This window comes from Oculina patagonica, chromosome 5 (genome assembly GCF_052425735.1).
Source record: "Oculina patagonica isolate OP01 chromosome 5, crgOcupat, whole genome shotgun sequence".
Classification (NCBI taxonomy): Eukaryota; Metazoa; Cnidaria; class Anthozoa; order Scleractinia; family Oculinidae; genus Oculina; species Oculina patagonica.
This window is the reverse complement of record NC_135762.1, coordinates 10,103,629-10,128,207: the sequence shown is the minus strand read 5'-3', so window position 1 is coordinate 10,128,207 and position 24,579 is coordinate 10,103,629. Positions and strand designations below refer to the sequence as shown.

At 39.1% G+C, this 24,579-nt stretch overlaps 3 protein-coding genes across 6 annotated transcripts in view; 2 read left to right on the top strand and 1 right to left on the bottom strand.

Moving 5' to 3' along the window:
- Positions 1-24,579, bottom strand: part of LOC144655377 (fibroblast growth factor receptor 4-like) — a 92,256-nt gene that overhangs the window by 25,900 nt on the left and 41,777 nt on the right. The window lies entirely within an intron of this gene.
- The window catches only part of LOC144655370 (fibroblast growth factor receptor 4-like), a 92,538-nt gene that overhangs the window by 47,402 nt on the left and 20,557 nt on the right, over positions 1-24,579 (top strand). The gene's annotated exons all lie outside the window — the stretch shown is intronic.
- Positions 1-24,579, top strand: part of LOC144655367 (fibroblast growth factor receptor 4-like) — a 48,388-nt gene that overhangs the window by 4,158 nt on the left and 19,651 nt on the right. The window contains exons 1-5 of one of the 3 annotated variants that reach the window (XM_078515606.1): positions 14,243-14,571; positions 15,595-15,921; positions 16,968-17,279; positions 19,300-19,647; positions 23,145-23,447. In XM_078515606.1, the coding sequence (XP_078371732.1) occupies positions 15,786-15,921; positions 16,968-17,279; positions 19,300-19,647; positions 23,145-23,447 (1,099 nt within the window). In that variant the 5' untranslated portion in view covers positions 14,243-14,571; positions 15,595-15,785. Of the gene's footprint in view, positions 1-220; positions 494-12,258; positions 12,568-14,242; positions 14,572-15,594; positions 15,922-16,967; positions 17,280-19,299; positions 19,648-23,144; positions 23,448-24,579 lie in introns of those variants that run through there. The other 2 variants (XM_078515608.1, XM_078515607.1) reach the window with 2 other exon arrangements.

Below are 24,579 nucleotides of genomic sequence, written 5' to 3'. Positions count from 1 at the left end.
AAATGACGTAACAAACAAACAAACAATACTGACCAAAATACGATGCCTCACAAAACAATGGTTTAACAATGTGTCTTCTTTCATGTTCAGTACCTGAAGTATGTCCCCATTCCTGTGAATTAACTCTCTCATTAATTACATTGTAGTTTCTTACTTGTTTCTACTCATCAATGTTTGTTTACTGCAGGTGCCGGGGCGCTGAAATTTCTCATTGATCCACCACCCGATATCTTGTATGGCTTCCTGGGCATGAATACGGATATAAACTGCTCAACTGATAATCCGAATGCTATAGTCTTCCTCTTGCACGCCAAAAATTTCGTAACTTGGACTGAAAGAACTGTTGAACCAAATAAACTAATTTTAAATGGACAAGTTTTCACCCTGCTGAACCTAGGTGTTAATGATGGTGGAAGGTATAACTGCAAGGCAACAGCTGGAGGCCAAACTATTCGCTGGCCACAGTCCAAAGGCTATATGTTGTTTCAGTCAGGTGAGCTAAATTAACAATAAATTACACAAAATCGGCTGATTTTTGCCTCTCAATGGTCAACTATCACCAGCGGATAGAAACTGAGAGCAAACTATCTAATTATTAATTTTTAGCACAACCAAAATAAGAGACCAATCTGTTTAACAAAAAAAATCTGGGAAAGCGGATTGGTTTAGGTTTGGCAATTTTTTCTTGCACTTGGTCTGGGTACAATGTAGTTTATCAAACATTAGACTACCCTTGCGTAGCCAATCAGATTGCAAGTCTGCCTAATAGTCGGCCAATACAATGGGTTATGATAAAGACAACTACACTTGTAATATAGAATTTAACCATAAAAATGTACTTATAATAATAACAATTCAAATTAAAAAAAAATACTGTTAGATCATGTTTCTCCAGCAAGTGCCCGTACTGGACCCCTTCCCTCTAAAGGGTTTTTCGGTTTAACACACCCTGGGCACCCCCCTTCTCCCCAGTCTCACCCCACTCCACTTAATATTACAGTTTTGCTTCAAATGTTCCTTTAATTGTGTTGGCCTTTTAAGGTATCAGCCACCCTTTAGGACCGTTCGCACGCGGATCGCTCTAGCGCTTTTGATTTTAATACAAACCCCTACAAACCACACATTTTCTGAAAGCGTAATAGTTCATGAAAACTTAAAACAAACGCAAAATTGAGACGTTTTTGCAAAAGTACATGTCTGTGTAAATGAAGCTCCAGGCCCGCCAAAAATAAGCGTACGAAAACGATTAACATCACGTTTGTCTCTTAACACCTTTCTCCAAAAAAGGGCAGATAAAGTTTTCTCCAAAAAATGGGCAGATAAAGTTAGGGGAGACGAATCATCAGCACTTCCTGTGGAAAAATGTAAATTATTCGAAAATGAAATCAAAGTGCCCGTTGGGCTGTCTCGTGTTTCAGATCAGTAAAGTAGCAACCGTTGCTAACAATCATATAAGCTCAGAAAAACCATCTCCGGATTCTACAATATTAAATCTCAAATTTCATTCTCAAGCATTTGCAACAGCCTGTGCTATACAAGCATCGCACCATGTGCCCTTTCTACACATTCTACTCAAATAGTCAAACCAAGACTGCCCTTCCAAAAACTCAACAAAATCTTCGCAATGATTTCTAATGTATTCAACAACTGCAAAACGCACTATCTAAAACGCACTATGATTTGCTACTTTCATACTTAATTACTTACTTCCCTATTCGCCATCGGCGCTCAGGGCAGCAAATGACTTGCTACCGAGTCAAATATCTGATGACTAACCCTTCGAAAAACGAAAACAGTCTCCATTTCCACCACAATCATAGACTGCAGCTAGTCGTATCTTTTGCGAACGCATGTAACGCACTCGGTCTTTGTATAACAGGCCCGTAGGGAGGGGGGTGCGATGGGTGCGTTCGCAACCCCCCCCCCCTCCACGAGCCTTGGAAGTCCGCTCATTGTGAAAAATATATATATATATTAAAATAAATAAATAAATAAATAAATAAATAAATAAATAAAGGGAAATGGTATTTCTGTACTTCGACTATTTACATTCAATATGGTCCTTTGGGTTGAAGATCCACCATTTGAAGATTCGTGTGGTATATTTTAGACCAAATTGTGTGATTATAGGTTAAATTCAACGATACATTCTACCTAATGTCCTTCATAGTCGAACCATTCGAAGTGCCATTCGAAGTGCCATTCCCAGGCGCTACCAAAAGAGAGGAGACTGGGTACTTGTTGGGCTCGGAAACACCCAAGGACAGTACTAAAAGATCAACAAACCGACTCTGGCTGATTTATGTAATAACCATTTTGACACTAAAATGAAGAGACCTATCTTTTTCCTGTTTTCCTTCTATGTGCTGCTGACATTTTTAGCTAAATAAATTGTAAACTACGTTTTTGAGGTTCTGTTTCGAAAAATGTGATTTGAATTTTAAAATGTACTAGAATTATTGTCGTCGTTTTCTTCACTTTTACCTGCCTTTTCTCCTAACAAACTGTCTTCAAAACGCACGAAATGCCTATTTTTTCAAAATTTCCTGGGAGAGGATACCCCCAGACCCCTCCCCCCTACATTAACGCGCCTGCGGCGCTTAAGATTTCGTGCCACAGTCGCTCATACGCACCCCCCATGAAAAATCCTGGTTACGGGCCTCTATAATTCCTCGCGAAGCGAGGCCGAAGGCCGAGCGTAGCGGGGTGTATAATTTTGTCCCTCAAAGGGCTCAGGCGGGATGAAATCTCGTGTGGAGTTTACGGTCATATATATATATTTGTGAGCTTGGTGTCTGGCGGAAATGACGTCACACGGCCGCGCGCTGGTGGCCTAATGGTGTGAGGCATCGAACTTGAAATCAGATCTTCGGGACTGAGGGCGGGGGTTCGAATCCGGCTAGGGTTTTTTTTATTATTATTATTATTTTTTTTTGTGGGTTCGAATCCTGAGCCTTTCATTTTTATCGTTTTTCTTTTCGGATTAAAATAACACTGATTTCCACATAATACTCCCTCAACGCCTATTCAGGCTATAAACTGCTGGTGTTGAAAACTGTTCATTGTTGTATGAAAATTTGCCATTTCGTTCTGAACCCATTGTCTGTTTAGTTCCAGTTGCTGTTGCTTTAATTGTTGTTGTTGTCTACGCGTGGTACTATTTTCTCGAGTAGACTGTATAAATCGAATATTTCTCTCCTCTTCCGATTCTAATTGTAAGCGCGCTGCATCACTTTCCCTTCTTAATTGTAATCTATCCTGTAGCTGTTCAGTTGATTCTACTAAAAGTCTGTCTGTATAATTTTGTCGCAGTAATTGTAATCTCTGTATTCTTGTGTCTTCAGCTTCCATTTGTATTCTATCCGCGGCATTTTGCCGAAGTCTCTGTAATCGTGCAGCTCGTTGTTGTTCAGTTTCTGTTTGTATTCTGTCCGCGGTATTTTGTCGAAGTCTCTGTAATCGTGCATTTCGTTGTTGTTCAGTTTCTGTTTGTATTCTGTCTGCTGTATTTTGTCGAAGTCTCTGTAATCGTGCAGTTCGTTGTTGTTCAGTTTCGCTTTACTGAAAAAAAAAGAAGGCAGTATTGCCGAAACGTCGGTAAAATCGTACCGAAACTTTTAGCGTCAATAACACTTAAAATTATGGTATTTCATGTTGTTCAGTTTCTGTTTGTATTCTGTCTGCTGTATTTTGTCCGTTACTAGGCAACAATGGCCGAGAGCTTCGCGAGGCCCTGCGAGTCACGTATTACTAGTATCTTAGTACGACAGCGAGAGGTCTGGCGCCAATGTAAAACTGTGAGTGGGACTGGGGAGAGACTCTAAAAGTTTTTTCTCGCCTCGCAGGCTCACAACGTTCGGCGCATTGCGCCTTTCAACGACTTAAGAGAACAAACGACTGTTTTGCAGTCTACCACAATCACAAGGAACAAGACCAACTGCACGTAATCTATTTCTAAGTTGTGAAAACGAAGTACAATCATAACATTCCCTGTTATTCACCGTCATGTTTTCACCGAAATTAACAGTAGGCCATAGGACCAGGAATCTTTTCAATACACCACACATAAATAACACTTTATAAAATACAGAAAATTTTTTATCATAACTAAATTTCCAAAACCTATATGCATTATTCCAGAATGAAGAAAATATAAAACTTCTATATTTTCCCCCTTCCCATCTCCCACCGCTCGCGCTTCGCGCTCGCTCAAAATCCCTGCCTCTCTCCAAAACTCTCCGGCCAAAATCCGCGCGGCCTTGGAAAAGCCTGTGAAGGAGGCAGACGCATTCTGATTGGGTTAGAATGGGTCATCTTTCATCAGCCCCTTGAAATTGTCTGGATGGGGGAAGGGGTATGGGACGGAGATAATGTAATCTCTGGTTTTTCTTTCTACGTCATCTGCCACTTGACATTAATTGCTCAGATAAGGCAGGAATGATGGCGAAGAGGGATTTTAACTACATACGTAATACGCATTTTGCATGGGTCTAACTCGATAATGAATCCTCACTTAGACAACAAAACAAAATAGAACCGGACAATAAGAAATGACTAGTACAAGATATAAACGAAAGAGACAAGTTATATTTTACGAGTTTTTAGTATTAGAAAGAAAACAGACATTTGCTTAGATGATATCGCGAACAGGAATTTTGTTTACCTTAGCGTAATACGCACTTTTTCATTTTGTATGAACCATTTAACTCAACAAGAAATCCTCTCTTAGACCACAGAGCAAAATAGAACCAGACAATTAGAAAGGGCTTGAACAAGATATAAGTTAAAGAGACAAGTTATATTTTATGCGGTTTAGTGTAAGAAAGGAAACAGACATCAAAGCGGTGTAAATAGGCAAGCAGCCTTTGACCTTACTGGCGGCAAAGTATCGTATTCGTATATCGGTTGTCACGCAAAAAAGGAAATAACGCTACTAGGCACGTCTATAAAGCCACAGGGCTTCTTGTTTGTGTCTTTCTTACTGCGACGAGTTGACCTTTAGCATGTGTCTTAGTGAATGTGGGAATTTTGAACTGTTTTTCAAAATGGTTTAGTGTAATACTCGAATTGAACACACGCAAGGAAATAAAATGTCCAAGGGATCTACAAGTTGTTTTTTAACTAGTTTAATCAGCGCAAATTTCAACTTGCACCAGCAAGTAAAGGCACACATCTGGTTCGACTATTACGGTCTATTACATCTTTGAAATCCGAATCTAATCAAAGATTGAAACGACAAAAAAAAGTTTTTTTTTTCTGACATATTGTCGACATACCTACAGTTCTGTATGATTCTGTAAGGAGCAATCCTGTTTAAGAACACCACATCAATATTTCTGTTTGCGTGATAACTTCACTTAATATTCTCCTTTTGACACATTATTTGACATATCTGAAAACTGCTCTGACGTCAACAACCCTCGACCCTAACACGCGCCAAAATGGTTTTCTTGTAACGCAAACAGAAATTTGAAAACAGCTTTATCTTCTAATTCATACTTTAACAATACCCACCGCAAATATAATATCAAAACACAAACCTACCGTAAAGATAAATTCATTTTCCATGTAAAAAAACTACCTATTTAAGCAACATATGTGAGATAAAATCTCCTTATCAGATTTGGCGGTGTTACTTAAGATAGTACTTCATGTAATATATTACATTATACACATACCTTATAATGCAAACATTTACACTATATGTCTCACACGTGTAAATAAGCACTTTTAAAACTCGACAAGAGAAAACGCGCAATACGAAGAACAGCATCCCGATGCATCTTATCAGCAAAATGTATCTATGTAAATATGGCTATTTCTTACCTTGTTTCCTTGCTACTTTATCACTTCGTTACCTTACGAGAGGTCTTACACAAAGCACTATACTGAGCTACCAAGTCCACTCGGATAATCTCGTGTTACGTCACGGTCACGTCGTTCACGACGTGACCGTGACGTAACACGAGACAAAAAGAAAACAAAAATCACAGACACGGTTTTGGAGAAAAACTATCTGGCAATGAGCTGGCCAAATTTCAGCCAAATTGGTTCAGGGGCTGCCGACTTGGAGTTAAAAACGTCAATTCAACTTGTCGAAATTTTCTTTCCTAGAAAAAAAGCAAAATATATTTTTTGCGGCGTCTTACTCATAGTGGGATTATAACGCCTGGAATGGATCGAACGGCAAAATTGACGCTTCCCAGAAAGGGATCATCTTTCTCTAACAATAGATGCTCGACAGGTTACATTCAGCAGGCGAAACATTTACGCAGAACATGGCCGATCAGATACGTTTATCTTCTGACCGGACCCAAAGCAAGGTTTATAGAAAATTCAAACTTCACGCTCCACGTACGGAGTCGCATTTAAGGGCCTGATTACATGAGCCGGGCTGGCCCGGTTAGCCGGGCTAGCTCGGTTTGCCGAGATGACTTTCAGCTCGGTATTACATGAGCCCGGTTAGCCGGGCTGGCCCGGTTTGCCGAGATGACTTTCAGCCCGGTTTTAGCATGAATGATCAGAGCACGAATGATCTTGATCACCTTGTTCCGGCAATTTGGTGGTTAATTTTTTGCACTTATGCAGCTGGATGGGTTACGTTACCTCTACATCCTATTTAGAAGGAGTAGCATTGATTTTTTCGTCGGATATTGTGCTCGGAAGAGAAATTTAATGCTGGCCCGCTTAGCCGGTATGGCCCGGTGAACGCGATTACATGGAAAATTTTCAGCCCGGCTAGCCGAGATCCCGGCATCGCGATACCGGGATCTCGGCTAACCAGGCTGGCCCGGTTGTCATGTAATCGCGAAGTTGATTTTTGTTGCGTTTGACAGACGTGCCGAGATCTCGGCAAACCGAGCCAGCCCGGCTAACCGGGCCAGCCCGGCTCATGTAATCAGGCCCTTAGTTATATAATTTTCTTGACATGCTTTGAAATTGGTTGTGTGCCGATTCATCGAAAGCGGAACAAAAGCCGGTAGCAAACGGCGATTGCAGCTGCAAGTGAAGGCGAAGCCTAGAAATATCGGTCGGTCAACACAAAAGAAAATAGGCTGGCCGAAATGAGACTAGCTGTTCTAGCTGGGTAAGATTCAAGTTGATTTTAGCCTTACATATTTTCAGATTAAAAATATCGTCGATTGTAAACCCTAAATGCTTCACAACGCAGACAGTGTCCGCCGTCACTGAATTTTTTCAATATTTATGTGCGCACTTGTTTCCATTGAACAGTAGCACATCTTCTGTTCAGTTTGACCACTCTCTAGACCTTCAACTGGTTCTTCAACATGAATTTCCGATCAGCTTTCCCTTGTTGGTGCGGAAAACGACTCCCCGCATTCGGCGATTTGCTTGATCGCTTGTTACTGTCGAGCCTCAGCGAGACAGCACACTATTCTTTTCTGTAGGGCGAAAAATCCAAAATTTTCTCGGATGTAAGACTCGAAGCCTGCGCAGTAGAGTACTAGTAATACGTGACTCGCAGGGCCTCGCGAAGCTCTCGGCCATTGTTGCCTAGTAACGGACAAAATACAGCAGACAGAATACAAACAGAAACTGAACAACATGAAATACCATAATTTTAAGTGTTATTGACGCTAAAAGTTTCGGTACGATTTTACCGACGTTTCGGCAATACTGCCTTCTTTTTTTTTCAGTAAAGCGAAACTGAACAACAACGAACTGCACGATTACAGAGACTTCGACAAAATACAGCAGACAGAATACAAACAGAAACTGAACAACAACGAACTGCACGATTACAGAGACTTCGACAAAATACAGCAGACAGAATACAAACAGAAACTGAACAACAACGAAATGCACGATTACAGAGACTTCGACAAAATACCGCGGACAGAATACAAACAGAAACTGAACAACAACGAGCTGCACGATTACAGAGACTTCGGCAAAATGCCGCGGATAGAATACAAATGGAAGCTGAAGACACAAGAATACAGAGATTACAATTACTGCGACAAAATTATACAGACAGACTTTTAGTAGAATCAACTGAACAGCTACAGGATAGATTACAATTAAGAAGGGAAAGTGATGCAGCGCGCTTACAATTAGAATCGGAAGAGGAGAGAAATATTCGATTTATACAGTCTACTCGAGAAAATAGTACCACGCGTAGACAACAACAACAATTAAAGCAACAGCAACTGGAACTAAACAGACAATGGGTTCAGAACGAAATGGCAAATTTTCATACAACAATGAACAGTTTTCAACACCAGCAGTTTATAGCCTGAATAGGCGTTGAGGGAGTATTATGTGGAAATCAGTGTTATTTTAATCCGAAAAGAAAAACGATAAAAATGAAAGGCTCAGGATTCGAACCCACAAAAAAAAATAATAATAATAATAAAAAAAACCCTAGCCGGATTCGAACCCCCGCCCTCAGTCCCGAAGATCTGATTTCAAGTTCGATGCCTCACACCATTAGGCCACCAGCGCGCGGCCGTGTGACGTCATTTCCGCCAGACACCAAGCTCACAAATATATATATATGACCGTAAACTCCACACGAGATTTCATCCCGCCTGAGCCCTTTGAGGGACAAAATTATACACCCCGCTACGCTCGGCCTTCGGCCTCGCTTCGCGAGGAATTATCCGGGACAGTTGAAACGACAATCACGCGCACATCACATGGCTGTCAACTTCGAGACGGATTTTTTTCTTTCTCTTGTTTAGAAACGTCCGACATTCACAAAAAATAATTCTCCGCTTAGGTGTTTGTAACAGCAAAAACCTTCGTAGTCAATGAAACAATTCACGATTTAGACTAAATCGATGCGAAAGTGTTTGTTTGATCTCGTGAATAAACACGCGCCGACAAGAGTGATTTTATCTTTCTAAGCGTCGCGACAAGAATTAAATCTCCGCTTCTACAAGGTTTACGAAACTGTTTCTAACAGTAAAAAAAAAACTCTGTACTCAAAGAAAAATAATGTGATTTAGCTAGAAACGATGCACCGAGTATGCTTGCGACATTTTTGCGAGCGAATTTTCTTGTTTCATCATTGAATATAAACACGCGCCGACAACTGCGGATTTTATCTTCGATGTTTGAGAAGCGTCGCGACAAGAACTAAATGTCCGCTTCTACGAGGGTTTCGAAGGTGTTAACAATAGTGAAAATCTCCCCAGTCAAAGAAACAAATACCGTATTTTCTCGATTAAACGCCGGACCCCGATTAAACGCCGGCTTCAAATAAACGCCGGGTCTCTGAGGCCAAGTTTTAAATAAACGCCCCCGGCGTTTATTCGGGGTCCCGGCGTTTAATCGAGGTCCCGGCGTTTATTTGAGTCGATCCAATAAGTGAAGATATTCACTAGAAAAGCACTGATATGACGCGTACTATATGGTATACGGCTTTTGTTATTTTAATAAATGTTTAACGAATAAGTCTGGCGTAACATTAACTGCGGTTTATGACGTACAACAACACAAAATTGAAAATATAGTAATGTTAGTCAATGTTCCGGCATGCTCTTTTTGTTTTTTACGCACTCTCTTTCTTTTGTTGTAGTGCTCGCTGTCGCTAAAATCGCGAGGATCCCTCCAGCGTTTGTTTATCAGTTGTTTTAGCCTTGTCAAAAATTGTGTTATCTGGGTGGAAATCGCGCATTGAACAGTAATAGGGACTTCAAGGCCGCCTTACAATATACACGGGCCGTATGTAATGCCGTATGTATGAGAAAAACGGACATAATTTGAGGTCGGGTCCAAGGGATACAACGTCCCGCCACGACAAACTGTTCATGGGTCTCGAAGAATGTGAAATAATAAATCAACTTAAAAATGATTGAAAATTTTACTTCATAAATAAACGCCGGACCCCGATTAAACGCCGGCTTCAAATAAACGCCGGGTCTCTGAGGCCAAGTTTTAAATAAACGCCCCCGGCGTTTATTTGAGAAAATACGGTACGCCGAGTATTCTTGAGCGAAAGATAATCACGCGAGCGAAAGTGATTGTCTGTTGATAATTAACACACTCCGAAAAACGTGATTTCATATTTCGTTGTATCGAAAGCGTCACGACAAAAATTATATCTCTGCGTCCACGATGCAAAAAGTTAATTTAAGTGGCGGAAGACTCTTTTCAACCACTTTCCCCACCCAGCAAACAACAAAGCCTTTTCAGCAATTTCCCAGTGTGGGTCAAACAACTCCGTTAGCCTTACGATTGGGCCATTTTTCAATAACACCACTTGCTTGCTGTATTAATTATTACAAAACATCAGCTAGGGCCTACTTTGGACACCCCTACCCTCCAAAGTTCAAAAACTATCCAGACCTGTTGACTGTTCAATTCAGTTAACCCTGTTTCATTCACCTTCGACAGCACTCACTTTCTTAATGAAATTCCTAGTTAGAACTCTTTTTCTTGCAAATTTCTTGCTTGAACAATGGAGCTGGTATTTCGTGACGCGTTGACAGGACATCTCAACGGGCAATTAACATAATTAACCTTGCAAAAACTTTATCGCACAATAACTTCGCGCAGAAAAAATATTTTTTCTTAAACTTTTTTGTAAAAGAACGCCTTTGAAGAGCTTTATCTGAACATCACAAAATCTCAAATTTAGAAAAATTTAACTTTTTAACGGTGGCTGATACCTTAAGACCCCCTTTTCCCCAGGACTTCCAGTTGATGACCCTTAGTGTGACCTTTGTGGTTTAGATATTTTCTGGAACCACATATTCCACAAGCACTGTTTGGATGTGATAACAGTTATTATAAACACGCTTGCCAAAAATCAGTCACACAATAAATTCATTTTAAAACAACAATTTCATTGATCTTGCTTTGCTTTTATCACGAGAAGTGTACATGTAAGCCATACAGTAACATCATGAGCTATAGGATAAGTGGAGTTTTTCCAAGTTAAAAGCTAATATCTTACCACTAAAATCTTTTCTTTACTACTCTGTTTACTTCTTTCGTTGTTCGATCACAATACATGGGTAACCAGGCTTTTATTCAACCGAGAAGACCTGGATGCTTAACTAATTTGCATTTGGAGTGCCCCTGGCCACTCCCCGAAAAAAAGCACCATTTCATGCCTTTGGGGGTAGGTATTCCTACATGTGGACCACTAAGCTAATTTGCATTTGGGACTATGTGTATAATACCATGGGTAGGAAGATAATCCCTTCTTTCGTGTGAAGCTCGTAAGATCCAAAGGTGGCTATTTTCCTTATAAGGAATGTAAAGGTTGCCCACCTGGGGGTTATACAAAGGAAACCATTCATTCACACAGGGAGTGGGATGAGGTGAACATGGGTTTACCCGAAGTCGTTGGAGTCTTGCTTAATTAAATGGTTGAATTTTGCGACTATGAATTGGAGTTAAGAATTATTAACATCACCTTTGAAGTAAATTGAAATAATACGGGCTCGCCCGCTCTTTTGGTAGAGTGCCGGACTACCGTGCAGGAGGTCTCGGGTTCGACTCCCAGACCGAACCAACACTCAGGGTCTTAAAGTAACTGAGGAGAACGTGCTGCCTTTGCAATAATTTATGACATCTGCTAATGTTTAGATGTTCTAGTCTTCTCGGATAAGGACGATAAACCGTAGGTCCCGTGTCCTGTATCTTCAGTGTTGTATGGTCAACAGGGGACGTTAAAGAACCCACACACTTATCGCAAAGAGTAGGGCACAGAGTTCCCGGTGTCGTGGTCTGGCCTTGTTTCCCGGGTTGGTGCTTCACATAGGGTTAACCTCATTGCGCCTTTCCCCCTTGGACAGAATTGTCCAAGAAAATTACTATGAACATGCCCAACTGAATAAAAGGCATTATTCTACATTGCCAAAATATTTTTTATTAGCAACAAAATAATAATTATTGCTGTCGAAGGATGTGATCATGCTGTTGAGAAATATAATAAAGATTGACAACTTTTCTGTACATTACAAACAAGATGGCGTCCAAAAGAGCTTTTGGCCTCTGCTGCCCAGCCCATTACTCCAGCTACATGTATCTTGCCTACTACTAATTTGAAACATTTTGACTTGGCTATATGAATACATAGATTCACTATATATGTATATTATTATCACTATATATGTATATTATACATGTACAGTACATGTTTGTGTGCACAATTATTTACATTTTTATTATTTTGCAGTGTGATGTGACTTTTGCAGTACTGCTTACAAATGTACATGGTGTGCTGCAATTGCTATAATTTTTATTATTAAACAATGTGTTGTTACTTTTTTTACTTTATAGGAGCATTGCCAAAGCATTTCCAATTGGTCCCTAACATTGCACTGATTCTGTTGCGAGGAGGAGATGGACAAATTTTGTGTGAAACTGAAGGTGTTACAGTTAGCAAGCTTCAATGGAAAAAGATAACTGCCTCAGGAGAGGAAAATGTCCCAGACAGCAAGGTCACTAATGTTGTTGATACGACCAAAAATTTAGTGAAGGCTATTTTAAAGATTACAAATGCTCAAATGCAAGATGGTGGTGATTACAGATGTGTGCTGACGGCTTATAGCAAGACGGATCATAGGCTAACAAGTATAAGAGTTGATGGTAAGTTTGTGTTATGTGAATAGACCATTTTACAGTTGCCTGCCAAGTGACCTGGCCTTGGAATGGTAGTGAGGCTGGAGGTGACCTGTCACTGCTTTGGTTGTGTAAATCATGTTGTTCTGATGCTAACTAGTGTTCACTTACATAATAAAGCAGAGAGGTTTGTATCAATGCAAGGTCACGTACACCCTCACTACCATTCAAAGGCTAGGTCGCTTGGCAGGCAACTGTAAAATGGACAATTGTAAAAGGTCATAGACAGAAAGATCAATAATTATTGTTCAACTTAGCATGCATGCAAACGGGTACCATGGATGTTGAATCAGGGATGGTGCTAAGGGCCAGCTGCTAGTTAAATTCACCGGCTAAGGGACAACTTCAATCTGGCTGAAAATTCACACAAAAATAAAGACCTGGGTAAACTTTTAGAGTTGTCAGCCAGAGAAACCAGCTGGACTTGATAATGAGCCAGCTTAGTGTTTTTTTTATCTACATGTGTTTGTACATGTACAACCCTGGTGAATGTGACAAAATAGCCGGCTTTGTTTAAGCCTGCTGTTATACAAAATGTTGTGTTTTAATTTTTTCTTTGTTTTAAAATTTTTTAAACCAGTTTGTTTTTTATTTTCGTTTGTTTCAGATCATGATGATCATAAGGAGGCAATGAAAAATGAAAATCAAACCAGTCTGAAAAATTTTAAACCAAAGATAAATTTACCACCATTTGCATTGATACAGGATGTCAAAAAACAAAACAACTGTACAGAGATGTTTTAAAAAATAATATCCATCAATCAAAGTTTGAAGGGGTTTTCTGTGTCGTGTGAGCTATCACGAAAGTGAATTAGTGATAAATAAATTTTATTCTGTGGCCAAAATCCTTAACTTTTTTAAATTGACAGGTGCAGATTAAACCCTTTTGTAGCTAAGTTGTCATAAAGGGCTTTCTCTAAACCATTGGAATACACACCATAAAAGGCGTCGGCTTGAGGCCCTGGGATCAAATCCTCCTCCCTGCCACTAGATGGATTTGTGTTTGGTCGTCCTGAATTTAACTCCTCTACGCTTTGTAAACGGTGTCTGACATTTGCAGAATGCAGACTGCAGAACGCAGAATGCAGAATGCAGACTAAGAGAATATATTGTGTTACCTTTACCATTATTGAAAACTAACCGTAAACAGGCTAACCGGAGTGTATAGTAGGCTAACCGGAGTGCGTAGTAGGCTAACCGGAGTGAACTTTTCACTTGGGTTAGCCTACTACACACTCCGGTTAGCCTACTATTCACTCCGGTTAGCCTAAATAGCACTTCGGTTAGCCTGTTTACGGTTAGCTTTCAATAATGGCAAAGGTAACACAATATATTCTCTTAGTCTGCATTCTGCATTCTGCAAATGTCAGACACCGCTTTGTAAATACATTTAGCCAGCTGGTCAGTATCCTGCCAGTTGGGTTTTTTACAAGTTGCATGATGTTTGATTTGTAATAATTTATTTGTTTTAACCTGGTATCTATTTACCGTGTCCTCAATTAGCACAGCAGTGCTAAATACATTTGACACTTAAATACAAGTGATTTTTTAGTCTATACATGTATGTAGTTAAAATTGTATGTCAAAAGTAATTATGTCTTGCCCTGTTTATAGATCCTAAAGCACCTGAAATTTATATTCCCTTTGATGGACCAAGGACTATTCGAGAAGGGGCACAAAAAGTCATCAAGTGTGTAGCAAGAGCATCTCCAAAATCTGATGTACACTGGTACAGAAATGGCAGGAAGTTAGATGTCACAAACTGTACCGGTCCAGATGACAAAAGCTGCGAAAAGATTATCTATGAGGTTTATGAAGTAAATGCAAAACCAGCATTACATACTACTTTCACTGAACAAGTGCTTAAAATACGCAGTGTAGTGTATCCCAGAGATCACGGGAAGTTTGAGTGTATAGCAACGAATGGTGTTGATCCATCTGCTAAGAAGGCTTTTGATCTGGATGTGGAAGGTATGTAACATGTGTTACAGGTCAAATTAGCTCTATGTCCTTTTTTTTCAACCAAGGTTATTTTTTTAACCTGGGTTTAATTTGTTTTATGTAACTATGTAGTTTTTTATATATATTTATGTTGTGGTTTAATTTTATATTTGGTTTTAAATTTTTCAAACTAATTTGATTTTTATTTTTCCATTGTTTCATATTCGTTATCATAATCTAAAACAAGGGGGAATAAAAATCAAACTGGTTTGAAAAAATTTTAAACCCAGGGCTTCAAATAACAGCTGGTCATCGGACATTGGCCGACCAAAATTTGCTCATGTCCGACTCAATCCCAATTGTGGTCGGACATGATGTCCGGACAATTTTTTGATCGTAAATCATTTTACGGCAGCGATGAAGAAAAATCTGTCCGACCAGAATGTTGTTTTGTCCGACCAAGATGGTGTCTTAGTAGGACATATGTCCTTTCAAGTGAAAAAAATTATTTGCAGCCCTGTAAACCAAAGATAAAAATGAACCACTGACAACAAACAATATACATGTATATCAGTAGATTAACACCTTCCCTCCCTTGCTGTCTCTGAAACCCCCTCAACCATCTTTACTTACCCTCCCCTACTTGAGTAGTATCATCTAATTTGACTAATTTGAGGGTATCCATCTTAGAGGGAGTTGGCTGTACCAAACAGAGACAAACAGTTGATATCATATTGCAGTTCAGTTTATGTGTAATCCATGTGTTATAATGGATATGTCATTGACCTTACGCACTTCAGGTATGAGGGGTTCAAAGTTGGTAGGTATTGCTAGAAAAATACTGGGTCGAGCCACCTTAACTGCAACTAGAAAATGCTTTTTAAATTTCAAAATCTCCAGGAGTCAATGGGTTAAGAAGAACTCTTAATAAGAAGAAAGGAAATATGCAATTCTTATAATGAACATGACTGTTTGTTCTCAAGGAAATTGTTTGAATTAGCTTGACTGCAACAATTTAATTTACTGTTAATTTTCTTGTTTTAACTAATATAGCTGCACCAGTACTTGACAAAAGGTCAGATACAGTGTTAGCTATTGACGGCGTGGGAACAGAGGTGTCTTGCATTGTAGACAAGAGCAACCCTCTGCCAACATTCACATGGCAATACCAAAATTTGGATTGTCCAGATGCTGATTCCTGTCTGCCAGATGAAAATCAGTGGAAATCTGTTCCTGGAAATCTGATGATCACCCCCACGAACACACCAACAAATAAAAGTGTGGTGCAAGTTGAAAAAGACCAGCTAGCTTCTTTCTATCGGTGCATAGCAGTGAACACTGTAGGAAATGATTCTTTTGTCGTCAAACTTGTTCGCCTTGGTAAGAAGTTGTCTACTGTTTTCATTGATGAGAATAGAGTCATACAAATCACTTAATTTAACAATATATGTTATTACAAGACTCTATGCTTCGGCCTGAAGGGTTTTCTGTGATCACATATTTGTTTCTTAACAATAATGTTGTTATAAAACTTCATGCTACTGAAGGGTTTTCTGTGACTTCCTATTCACAAGAAGTCAATCGATCTTTGGATTGTGTCAAGAAGAACATGAGTGTTTAAAGGGGTTATGTCATGCAATTTTAGGAAATTTCGGCACTGATCAACTGGTCATAGAATTAACTGAAATATCACAATAACGGCGTAAAACTGTAGAAGAACTCAAAAGAAACACAGAAAGGCCAAAAAGGGGCATGGATGGGCAAAATGCGCGAAGATTAAAACAAATTGCGTTCACGTAAACTTGAAAAACGTCGGCCTGACGTTTTTCAAGTTTATCTCAATTTGTATGAAAGTGCATCTGCAATGCTCGAAAATCATCCTTGTTTGTTATGTGGCCGTGATTTTGCCAATAAAAGACTTTTGCTCTGCCAATTTGAAGTTTAGAGCTTTTAAATAACGAAAGTCAATAAAATTACCTAAAATACCGTGACATAGCTCCTTTAATAAATTTTACTTTTGAAACAAAATTAAGTTGCATCTGAAAATCTTTTTAGGCCAAAAGTTTGGTGTTAACAAGTTTGTGAGTTCCTTCTCTTCTTGATAATAGCTGGTGTTTGGAATGTGATGAAGTGCTTTCTGTTTTGGTTGATACATGTACTTGTTGTATAATGTTTTTTTTAATTCTTACTTAACAGTACATTTGTTATAAAAAAAATTATAATAATATAGTTACTGTCAAACAATGTGCAACATTGTTTGGAAACTCACTTTGAATAAATTTACAGTTCTGAATTAATAACCTTGCTGAACTAACCTTGCTAATTTTTGTTTCTACTGTACCCACAGTTAATTATAGCATTAAAATAATTGTATTTAAAAATTGAGAGTAATGTTCAATAAATAAAATTTAAAATTTAATCAACAGCAAAAGCGAAGAAATTGACAGAGTTTGACCCCAACAGTAAAACACAGTTTAATGAAGAGTCTACCTTGCGGCTTGTCTGCTTCGACCGGTGTGGTATATTCTGCCCTGTTGCTCACTTCACAAAAGGTGGCGAAAAACTTTCCCACGAAAATGATGCACGTGTGAATGTCACAATATCACAGAGTCCAACATCTGCAGAAAACAGGCTTGTGTTAACTATCAAGAACTTGACGCTGAATGATTCTGGAAACTACAGATGTGTGTCAAGCGCTAAGCCAGACAAGTATGATGATGTCAATGTCACCATCTACAGTAAGTGTTCCAATTTCATGATTGTTGGTATTACATTGTTAATCGTATCTATAACAAAATTCTCCATTTTCATTGGTTCTGCATGAGCCTATTTGTTGTGTAATTGGTGCGCGATCATGTGGGTGTCCAATGCCTATGCCATTCGCGCGTCAATCACACGCATTTATCAATGGGTTTTTTTCTTGCTGTTTTCCTAGTTTTTGAACAAGCAATGGAATTTACCTTCGGCTTTTTCACACAAACAAGGTTCTCAAAGACTTCCTAACCTCGAATTTTGTTATTGATACGATTAATTAGTAGTTGGACCTCGTGTCGTACAATTCAGAGAGTAATCGTGCTTGTAATTTTAAATCGGCCTCGCGCTGCGAGCTTGGCTGATTTTAAAAATACTCGCCTGATTACCCCCTGAATTGTACTCCACCTGGTCCAATTACTATTACAAATTAGCTTGCATGTGAATTAAACATTACACGACTAATCAAGTGATAATCTAAGTGTCACTTTGAAAGTGGAGAGAACTACATACTGTGAGCTGCAGCTTGCAGTTGCAGGACGCATCTTGCATTCGAACCTAGTTAATGGCCAAGCCCACCACGAGTCTCTCATAGCTCAGTTGGTTAGAGCGCCCAACCCATATCTGGGAGGCCATGGGTTCGATTCCCATCAGAGACTCAAATTTTTTTCTTTCTCCCATGCTCACATAACGTTTCACTTTATCAGCTCTGCAGTAGTACCGTGTAGTACTGTAAGTGTTCGAAGAGACTACTGTACTCACATGTACTGCACTGTAGGTACATGTAAAATACCCGTTCATCACATGTAAATGGCTAGGCCTTGTTCGAGGAATTTGATTTAAATCCTTTTCAAGTCTGCATAAATTATTTGAGAAACTCTTTTCTTAATACAGTAAAAACCCGCGTGTAAGAACCTACTTTTTTCAGAGTTTGGCAAAACAGGTTCTTGTATTTTGGGGTACTTATTGACAGTTTAGGCTAAGCAGATTCTTAATTTGGTTCTTAATTTCTACAGAGTAGACCAGAGTAGACATTGTTGTTGATTATCAGAAAATAGTATAAAATCTGGTCTCTTCTTCATTATAAATATTTATTAATGCACCCATGTTGCCAAAAGTCCAACAACATTAATTGATCAATGATACAGTATGGTTTTTGGTAAAAAATTTATAAATTCAAATAGTTAAACCCCACATACAAGAACCTGTTGGAATTTGTTTGGCTAAACAGGTTCTTATATTTTGGGGTATTAAAAAAGCAAATTTCTGCCAGAAGGTTCTTGAATCTATAGGTTCTTACAGGCGGGTTTTTACTGTATGTGAAACTCGATTTGATTTTTATGTCTCGAAATTCGAGTCACTCGAATTTCAAGATACAGGAATTGAGTTTTGAGGATCAAGTCGAGACTCTCAACTTACTTTTGAGCAGTACCGTATCCCTCAAGCTACAGAAAAAATTGAAGACATGCAGGAGGATTAACATATATATCTTATTAACCACGCGCGAGGGCCGTACTGGGCGAATATTGGCCCGAGGTCTTGACAGTACGGATTGAGCGCAGCGAGGTCCATACAAAAAAGACCGAGGGCCAATATTCGCCCAGTACGGTCCCGAGCAAGCTTGGTTAATAAGAGATTTATTACACGGCTGGAAACTTTGTGTAGTGAGAATTGCTACCCGGTAGATGTCGTTGAAAACGATGTGCGGCAAAACTTTTACGTGCGCTAAAGGAGTTATAATTATTTCTGTTTTTAAGGTCATTTCATTTTCAAAGCAATAAAAACTCCGAAAAAATCTGGCAAAAATAATCTTGCAAAAATCTTGCACTAAATCGCGCGGGAATTAGCGCAGGATCATCCGGGACAAAACCTGGTCCGATACTTGGAAAATATCGGCCCTTGCGGGACCGGAAATTAAGTAATCTGATTGGCTGATTTAGTTATTGGCCCTCGGACCGCCTTAGTCGTGTAATAAAATTGTTTACTCAAGCTGTGTTTTCTTCACAGGGCTGGTTGCACCTGAGATCGGTGCTCTACCTAGTAAAACTTTGGTCCAAGGTAGTGACTTGTGGCAGACGCAGTTGTTTTGCAATGTCACTGGAAACCCAGAGCCAAAAATCACTTGGTTCTTCTACAAGGACGGTAAAAGCATTCAAGTGAACAGCAACAGCAATGGCCTTCAGGGCGACGCTGACAACTGCAAGCAACGCACAGATTCTTATTACTATCTGCGAAGCGACGATCCCAGATATTTTGTCATCTGTAACCCTGAGAAAAAGCACACAGGAGAATACCAGTGTCGTGCCAGCAACCCAAAGGGAGAGAAGTTCCAGAGTGCATTTATAAATGTGCTGAGTAAGTACTTGTAGTGTTACATTGTGTTATAGAGCAGCTTTCAATTGAGTGTCGTAAAACCACAACCAAAGTAATCACTCTAGCCAATCACAAAGAACACAGACAATCCAGTAAACCAATCAAAACTAGAAGCAAATACATGTAGCCGACACGAAGTTGCGGTCTGAACTTTTGAATAGGGTTACATCTCTTTCAAAAAAGACAACCTGTCTTATGGCCAGTTATTCTCTGTCATTTTCGCGGTTTAAGCCAGTTTTGAGTGGCAGTTTGTGGCTACATTCCTATTTTTTTGCCAGTTGGCCGTCAAGAAATTATAGTGGTCTCGGTCTTTAGGAGGAAGGAAACGAAAACTTTTTGTGGTCTTGGAAGAACAAAATATGGCAGTTTGTAGGATGTTAAGCCCTCTTATTCAAGACAGGTTGCACTAAAATTTCTCAAAATTTTTCTTGCTCTCTAATTATATGAAAGCAAAATAGTTTTGTCCCTTACAAAACTTTTGTGTTGGCAATCAAGGTTGCACTAGAAAATATGATGTGGAAAAACTATGTTAAGGGTGTACTGTACAATGACCAATTTACTCTATGACGCACGCTTACAGGGAGTCATGGTAGATGTATTCATCTTTGCCAATTCTAGCCTATGTTTTGATGAATACAACTACCACAATTTCCTGCAGGCGCATCTCCTAGAACCGCTAAGAAATCTTGGAAATTCCACAGGTAAAAAAAATAACCGGCACGCATACATGCATGCACAGGCGATGACGCTTTACAATGATCCCAGAAATTGCATTTTTCTTATTCATTTTAATTTTTATTTGCCTTGACTACAAAACGAACCTCCAATACATTACAAACCTACAGTATGATAAGATAAATACATTAAATCATTATGAACTTCGTCATTTAGCAACAGAAAGGCCCAGGATTGATTTCCACACCTAGTCGATACTGAAGATTGTGTGACATTTCCGTATTGAAATGGTCTGAAATATAATGAAGTCAACACCGCTTACTAGAATCACTTACATGCATTTATGCAACTTATCAAACAAAACATTTTAGATCAGCTAAATCAGCAATACGGTAGTTCATTCTGAACTCTGGCTTCTCGTACAAATAGGAATACGGATACCGTCACTGTGTTATTTTTAATGGCTTGAGATAAATACCCGAATAAATATTATCAAAAGCAGTAAAAGGAAGATGGCGAGTCGCGAAGGGAAAAGAAGGAAAATTATCTTAAAGTTAAATATTATCGACAATGCACGTCAAAGCAAACAATGATTTCAGATAGCTCACCTTTGCAATCTAATCAAGATACTGCTGCCATCGGTCTCCCTTTTGGAAAGGTTTCAAAAGTTATGACACTAACCGGCCTTCAAATTCAACATCAGTCAACTTAGTCTACCATCACGTATGCCGACTTCGAATACACGTACAACGGTAAAAAAGTTCTTTAAGCGAGCTCACAATTATCCAGTACATCATTCTCCCCCTGACCCCAAAACTCCGTTTAACTGTACGTTAGAAATCAAACGCGTTTTGCCGATGGATGCTCTTAAAGTTGATTCATACTCATTGACAATCAAAGATGGCGTAACGAAACTGAGTAAACAACAAAGTGCCTAGTTCCCAGTGCTACTCGGCTGGAGTAATCTCTCACACCTCACACGTCCGTCCACCGGGCCATAACATATAGGCGTCACCGCCTAAAAAAGTAACACCACTCGTTTCACCTTGGTAGTCCTGATCGAAAACATAAAATAATAGATTGAGAATAAACAGCGACAAATGCAATATTCATTTACGAATTTGTGCTAGTATTCAATATTCTTTTTTTCCATTCGCTTTCCGAATCTCTAAAGGCTGATACCTATCGAAGAAAGAGCAAGCTTTGCTGGTCTTTCTCACTTCTCGGCAAGTGCACGTCTGTTGTTGCACAGTTTCCACAATAGATGCCACAATGAAGCGGCAGCAATCCTTGCTGTCCTTTCACTTTGTCCATTGAAAATGAAAACAATCACATAGGCAAAGAGGTAAAAAATAATTTCAGAAGTTAGAAATATTACTTACATATAATAGTTCAGTTTTCAAAAACTTGCAAAACGCAGAAAATAGTTGATTGTTTAGTTGACCGTAGCTGATACGTGGTGAAGACAAAGGCAGCTTTCGTTGTCAAATTCTTCTCATAAGTCCGTAAGCATTTTAAACAAAATCCAGAATACAACTTTTCAACAATGCCATCATAAATGCTGAGTATTCGAAGCAAAAAAAAAAGAGCTGAAGCAATTCGTAGCAGAGGCGAAACAGGACCATCGATTTTTTTCAAGTAGTAAGTCATGTAAGGGACAGCAAATGTATCCTCTTAGGCTGCATAGCAGGCAAAAGAGGTCTGCAAGGCCATAATAAAGTTGTCATGAAATAAAATTCGACCAGCATTTGCAGGGCGTCAAATTGCGCCTAATACAGGCGCCAATTAATGCGACTAAATTTTTCACTTTGGCAACCAAATCCTGAAAGTTGGTCGCCAAATTGGCGACTAGAATTCGCACAATCGACCTCAAATTGCTGCATTACTCATAAAAAATCGGACAGGGTGGGCAAAGTACACAATAACTTCTTGCTTCATCTAAAGATCTTACATCTCAGCTACCTGTAAATATATTAGTTTTGAAGGTTATTTACCTTTCCAAAACTGTAAAAAAAGACCTCTGATATGGTTTGCAATCGAGCGTTGTTATTCTGGGCGGGCAACTTTCTTTTTCAGTTTTGACTTATCCACACAAACAGCCACACAGTAAATTTGCTTTCTATCTTTGCTCTTTGTATTGCATTGAAGTTTACAAGGCAATATGGTTCAACTCGAAATATTTAAATCCATAGCAGATGAAGTCAAAAACATCGCCAAATGACTGTCAAGCATCCTACATCGTGTAGTGTTCGATGCACACGTAGCACGTGTGCCTATTTTGATATGGTCAGCGATGTCCTCTGGTACCTCATGTAATGTCACCAAAAGTCTTCCCAGTTCTTGTGCACAAAAAGCCATTCGAGATTGAAATAAATGCAAATGTGATGAAAATAAATTTATTTGAAGGGTCTATCACAGAAGGAGAACTGTTTTATTTCTTTTGTTAAAAAAAATGGCGACCAAATTTTTGGAATTGGTTACTATTTTGGTATATTTAGGAGCCAAGTGGCTACTGAGGGAAAAAGTTAATTTTACGCCCTGATTCGGACAACATTCTGTTCCATGTACCTGTAGGTAAACTAGAAAATGGCTGGGATTTACCAGATTTTTTTTTAACAGTTTGAAAAGTTTTCTTACCTGCTGTGCTGAAAACTAGGGAGAACACTGCATAGAGGGAATCAGGCATTGGCAGTCCAGACCACCTTATTTTGTTTATGGAGTCAGTCCTGCAAATTAACTTTCTCTCTCACTGTACACTGTAGTTTGTAACTGTTTTTCTACTCATCAATATTTGTTGACTGCAGGTGCTGGGGCGCTAAAATTTCTCAATCCACCACCCGCTATCTTGTATGGCTTCCTGGGCTTGAATACGGATATAAACTGCACAACTGATAATCCAAATGCTACAGTCTCCCTCTTGCACACCAAAAATTTCGTAACTTGGACTGAAAGAACTGTCGAGCCAAAGAAACTAATTTTGAATGGACAAGTTTTCACCCTGCTGTACCTAGTTGTTGGTGATGGTGGAAGGTATAACTGCAAAGCAACAGCTGAAGGCCAAACTATTCGCTGGCCAATGTCCTCTGGCTACATGATACTTCAGTCAGGTGAGCTAATTACACAAAATCAGCTGATTTTTGCCTCTCACTGGTCAACTATCAACAGCGGATAGAAACTGAGAGCGAACTATCTAATTATTAATTTTTAACACAACCAAAAGAGACCAATCTGTTTAACAAAAAAAATCAGGGAAAGTGGATTAGTTTTGCCTTGCGCTTGGTCCGGGGTACAATGTAGTTTATCAAACAGTAGACTACCCTTGCGTAGCCAATCAGATTGCCAGTCTGAGCATAATAGTCGGCCAGTACAGTGGGTTATGATAAAGACAACTACCCTTGTAATATAGAATTTAATCATAAAATTGTACTTAATAACAATTCAAATTAAAAAAAATTACTGTTAGATCATGTTTCTCCAGCAAGTGCCCGTACTGGACCCATTCCCTCTGAAGGGTTTTTCGGTTTAACACACCCCACCCCCCTCCTCCTCAGTTTCACCCCACTTCACTTAAAATTACAGTTTAGCTTCAAACGCTTTTTTAAATTGTTTTGGCGTTTTTAGACCCTCCTCCTGCAACGACTTCCAATTGATGACCCTTAGTGTGACCTTTGTGGTTTGGATATTTTCTGGAACCACATATTCCACAAGCACTGTCTGGATGTGATAACAGTTATTATAAACACACTTGCCAAAAAATCAGGACTCACACAATAAATTCATTTTAAAACAACAATTTCATTGATCTTGCTTTACTTTTATCACGAGAAGTGTACATGTAAGCAGTAACATAGCCATATTTGAAAATCGTCTTAAATGTATACATGTAATGCAAATTTGCGAACCATTAAAGGAATGTATGTAATGTATGCTGCTGGATTGTGTCTCTGTTGATGCCCAACTGAATAAAAGGCAGTATTCTATATTGCCAAAATATTTTTTACTAGCAACAAAAGAAGGATGTGATCATGCTGTTGAGAAATATAATAAAGATTGACAACTTTTCTGTACATTACAAACAAGATGGCGTCCAAACGAGCTCTTGGCCTCTGCTGCCCAGCCCACTACTCCAGCTACATGTATCTTGCCTACTACTAATTTGAAACATTTTGACTTGGCTGTATGAATACATAGATTCACTCTATATGTATATTATTATCACTATATATTTATATTATACAT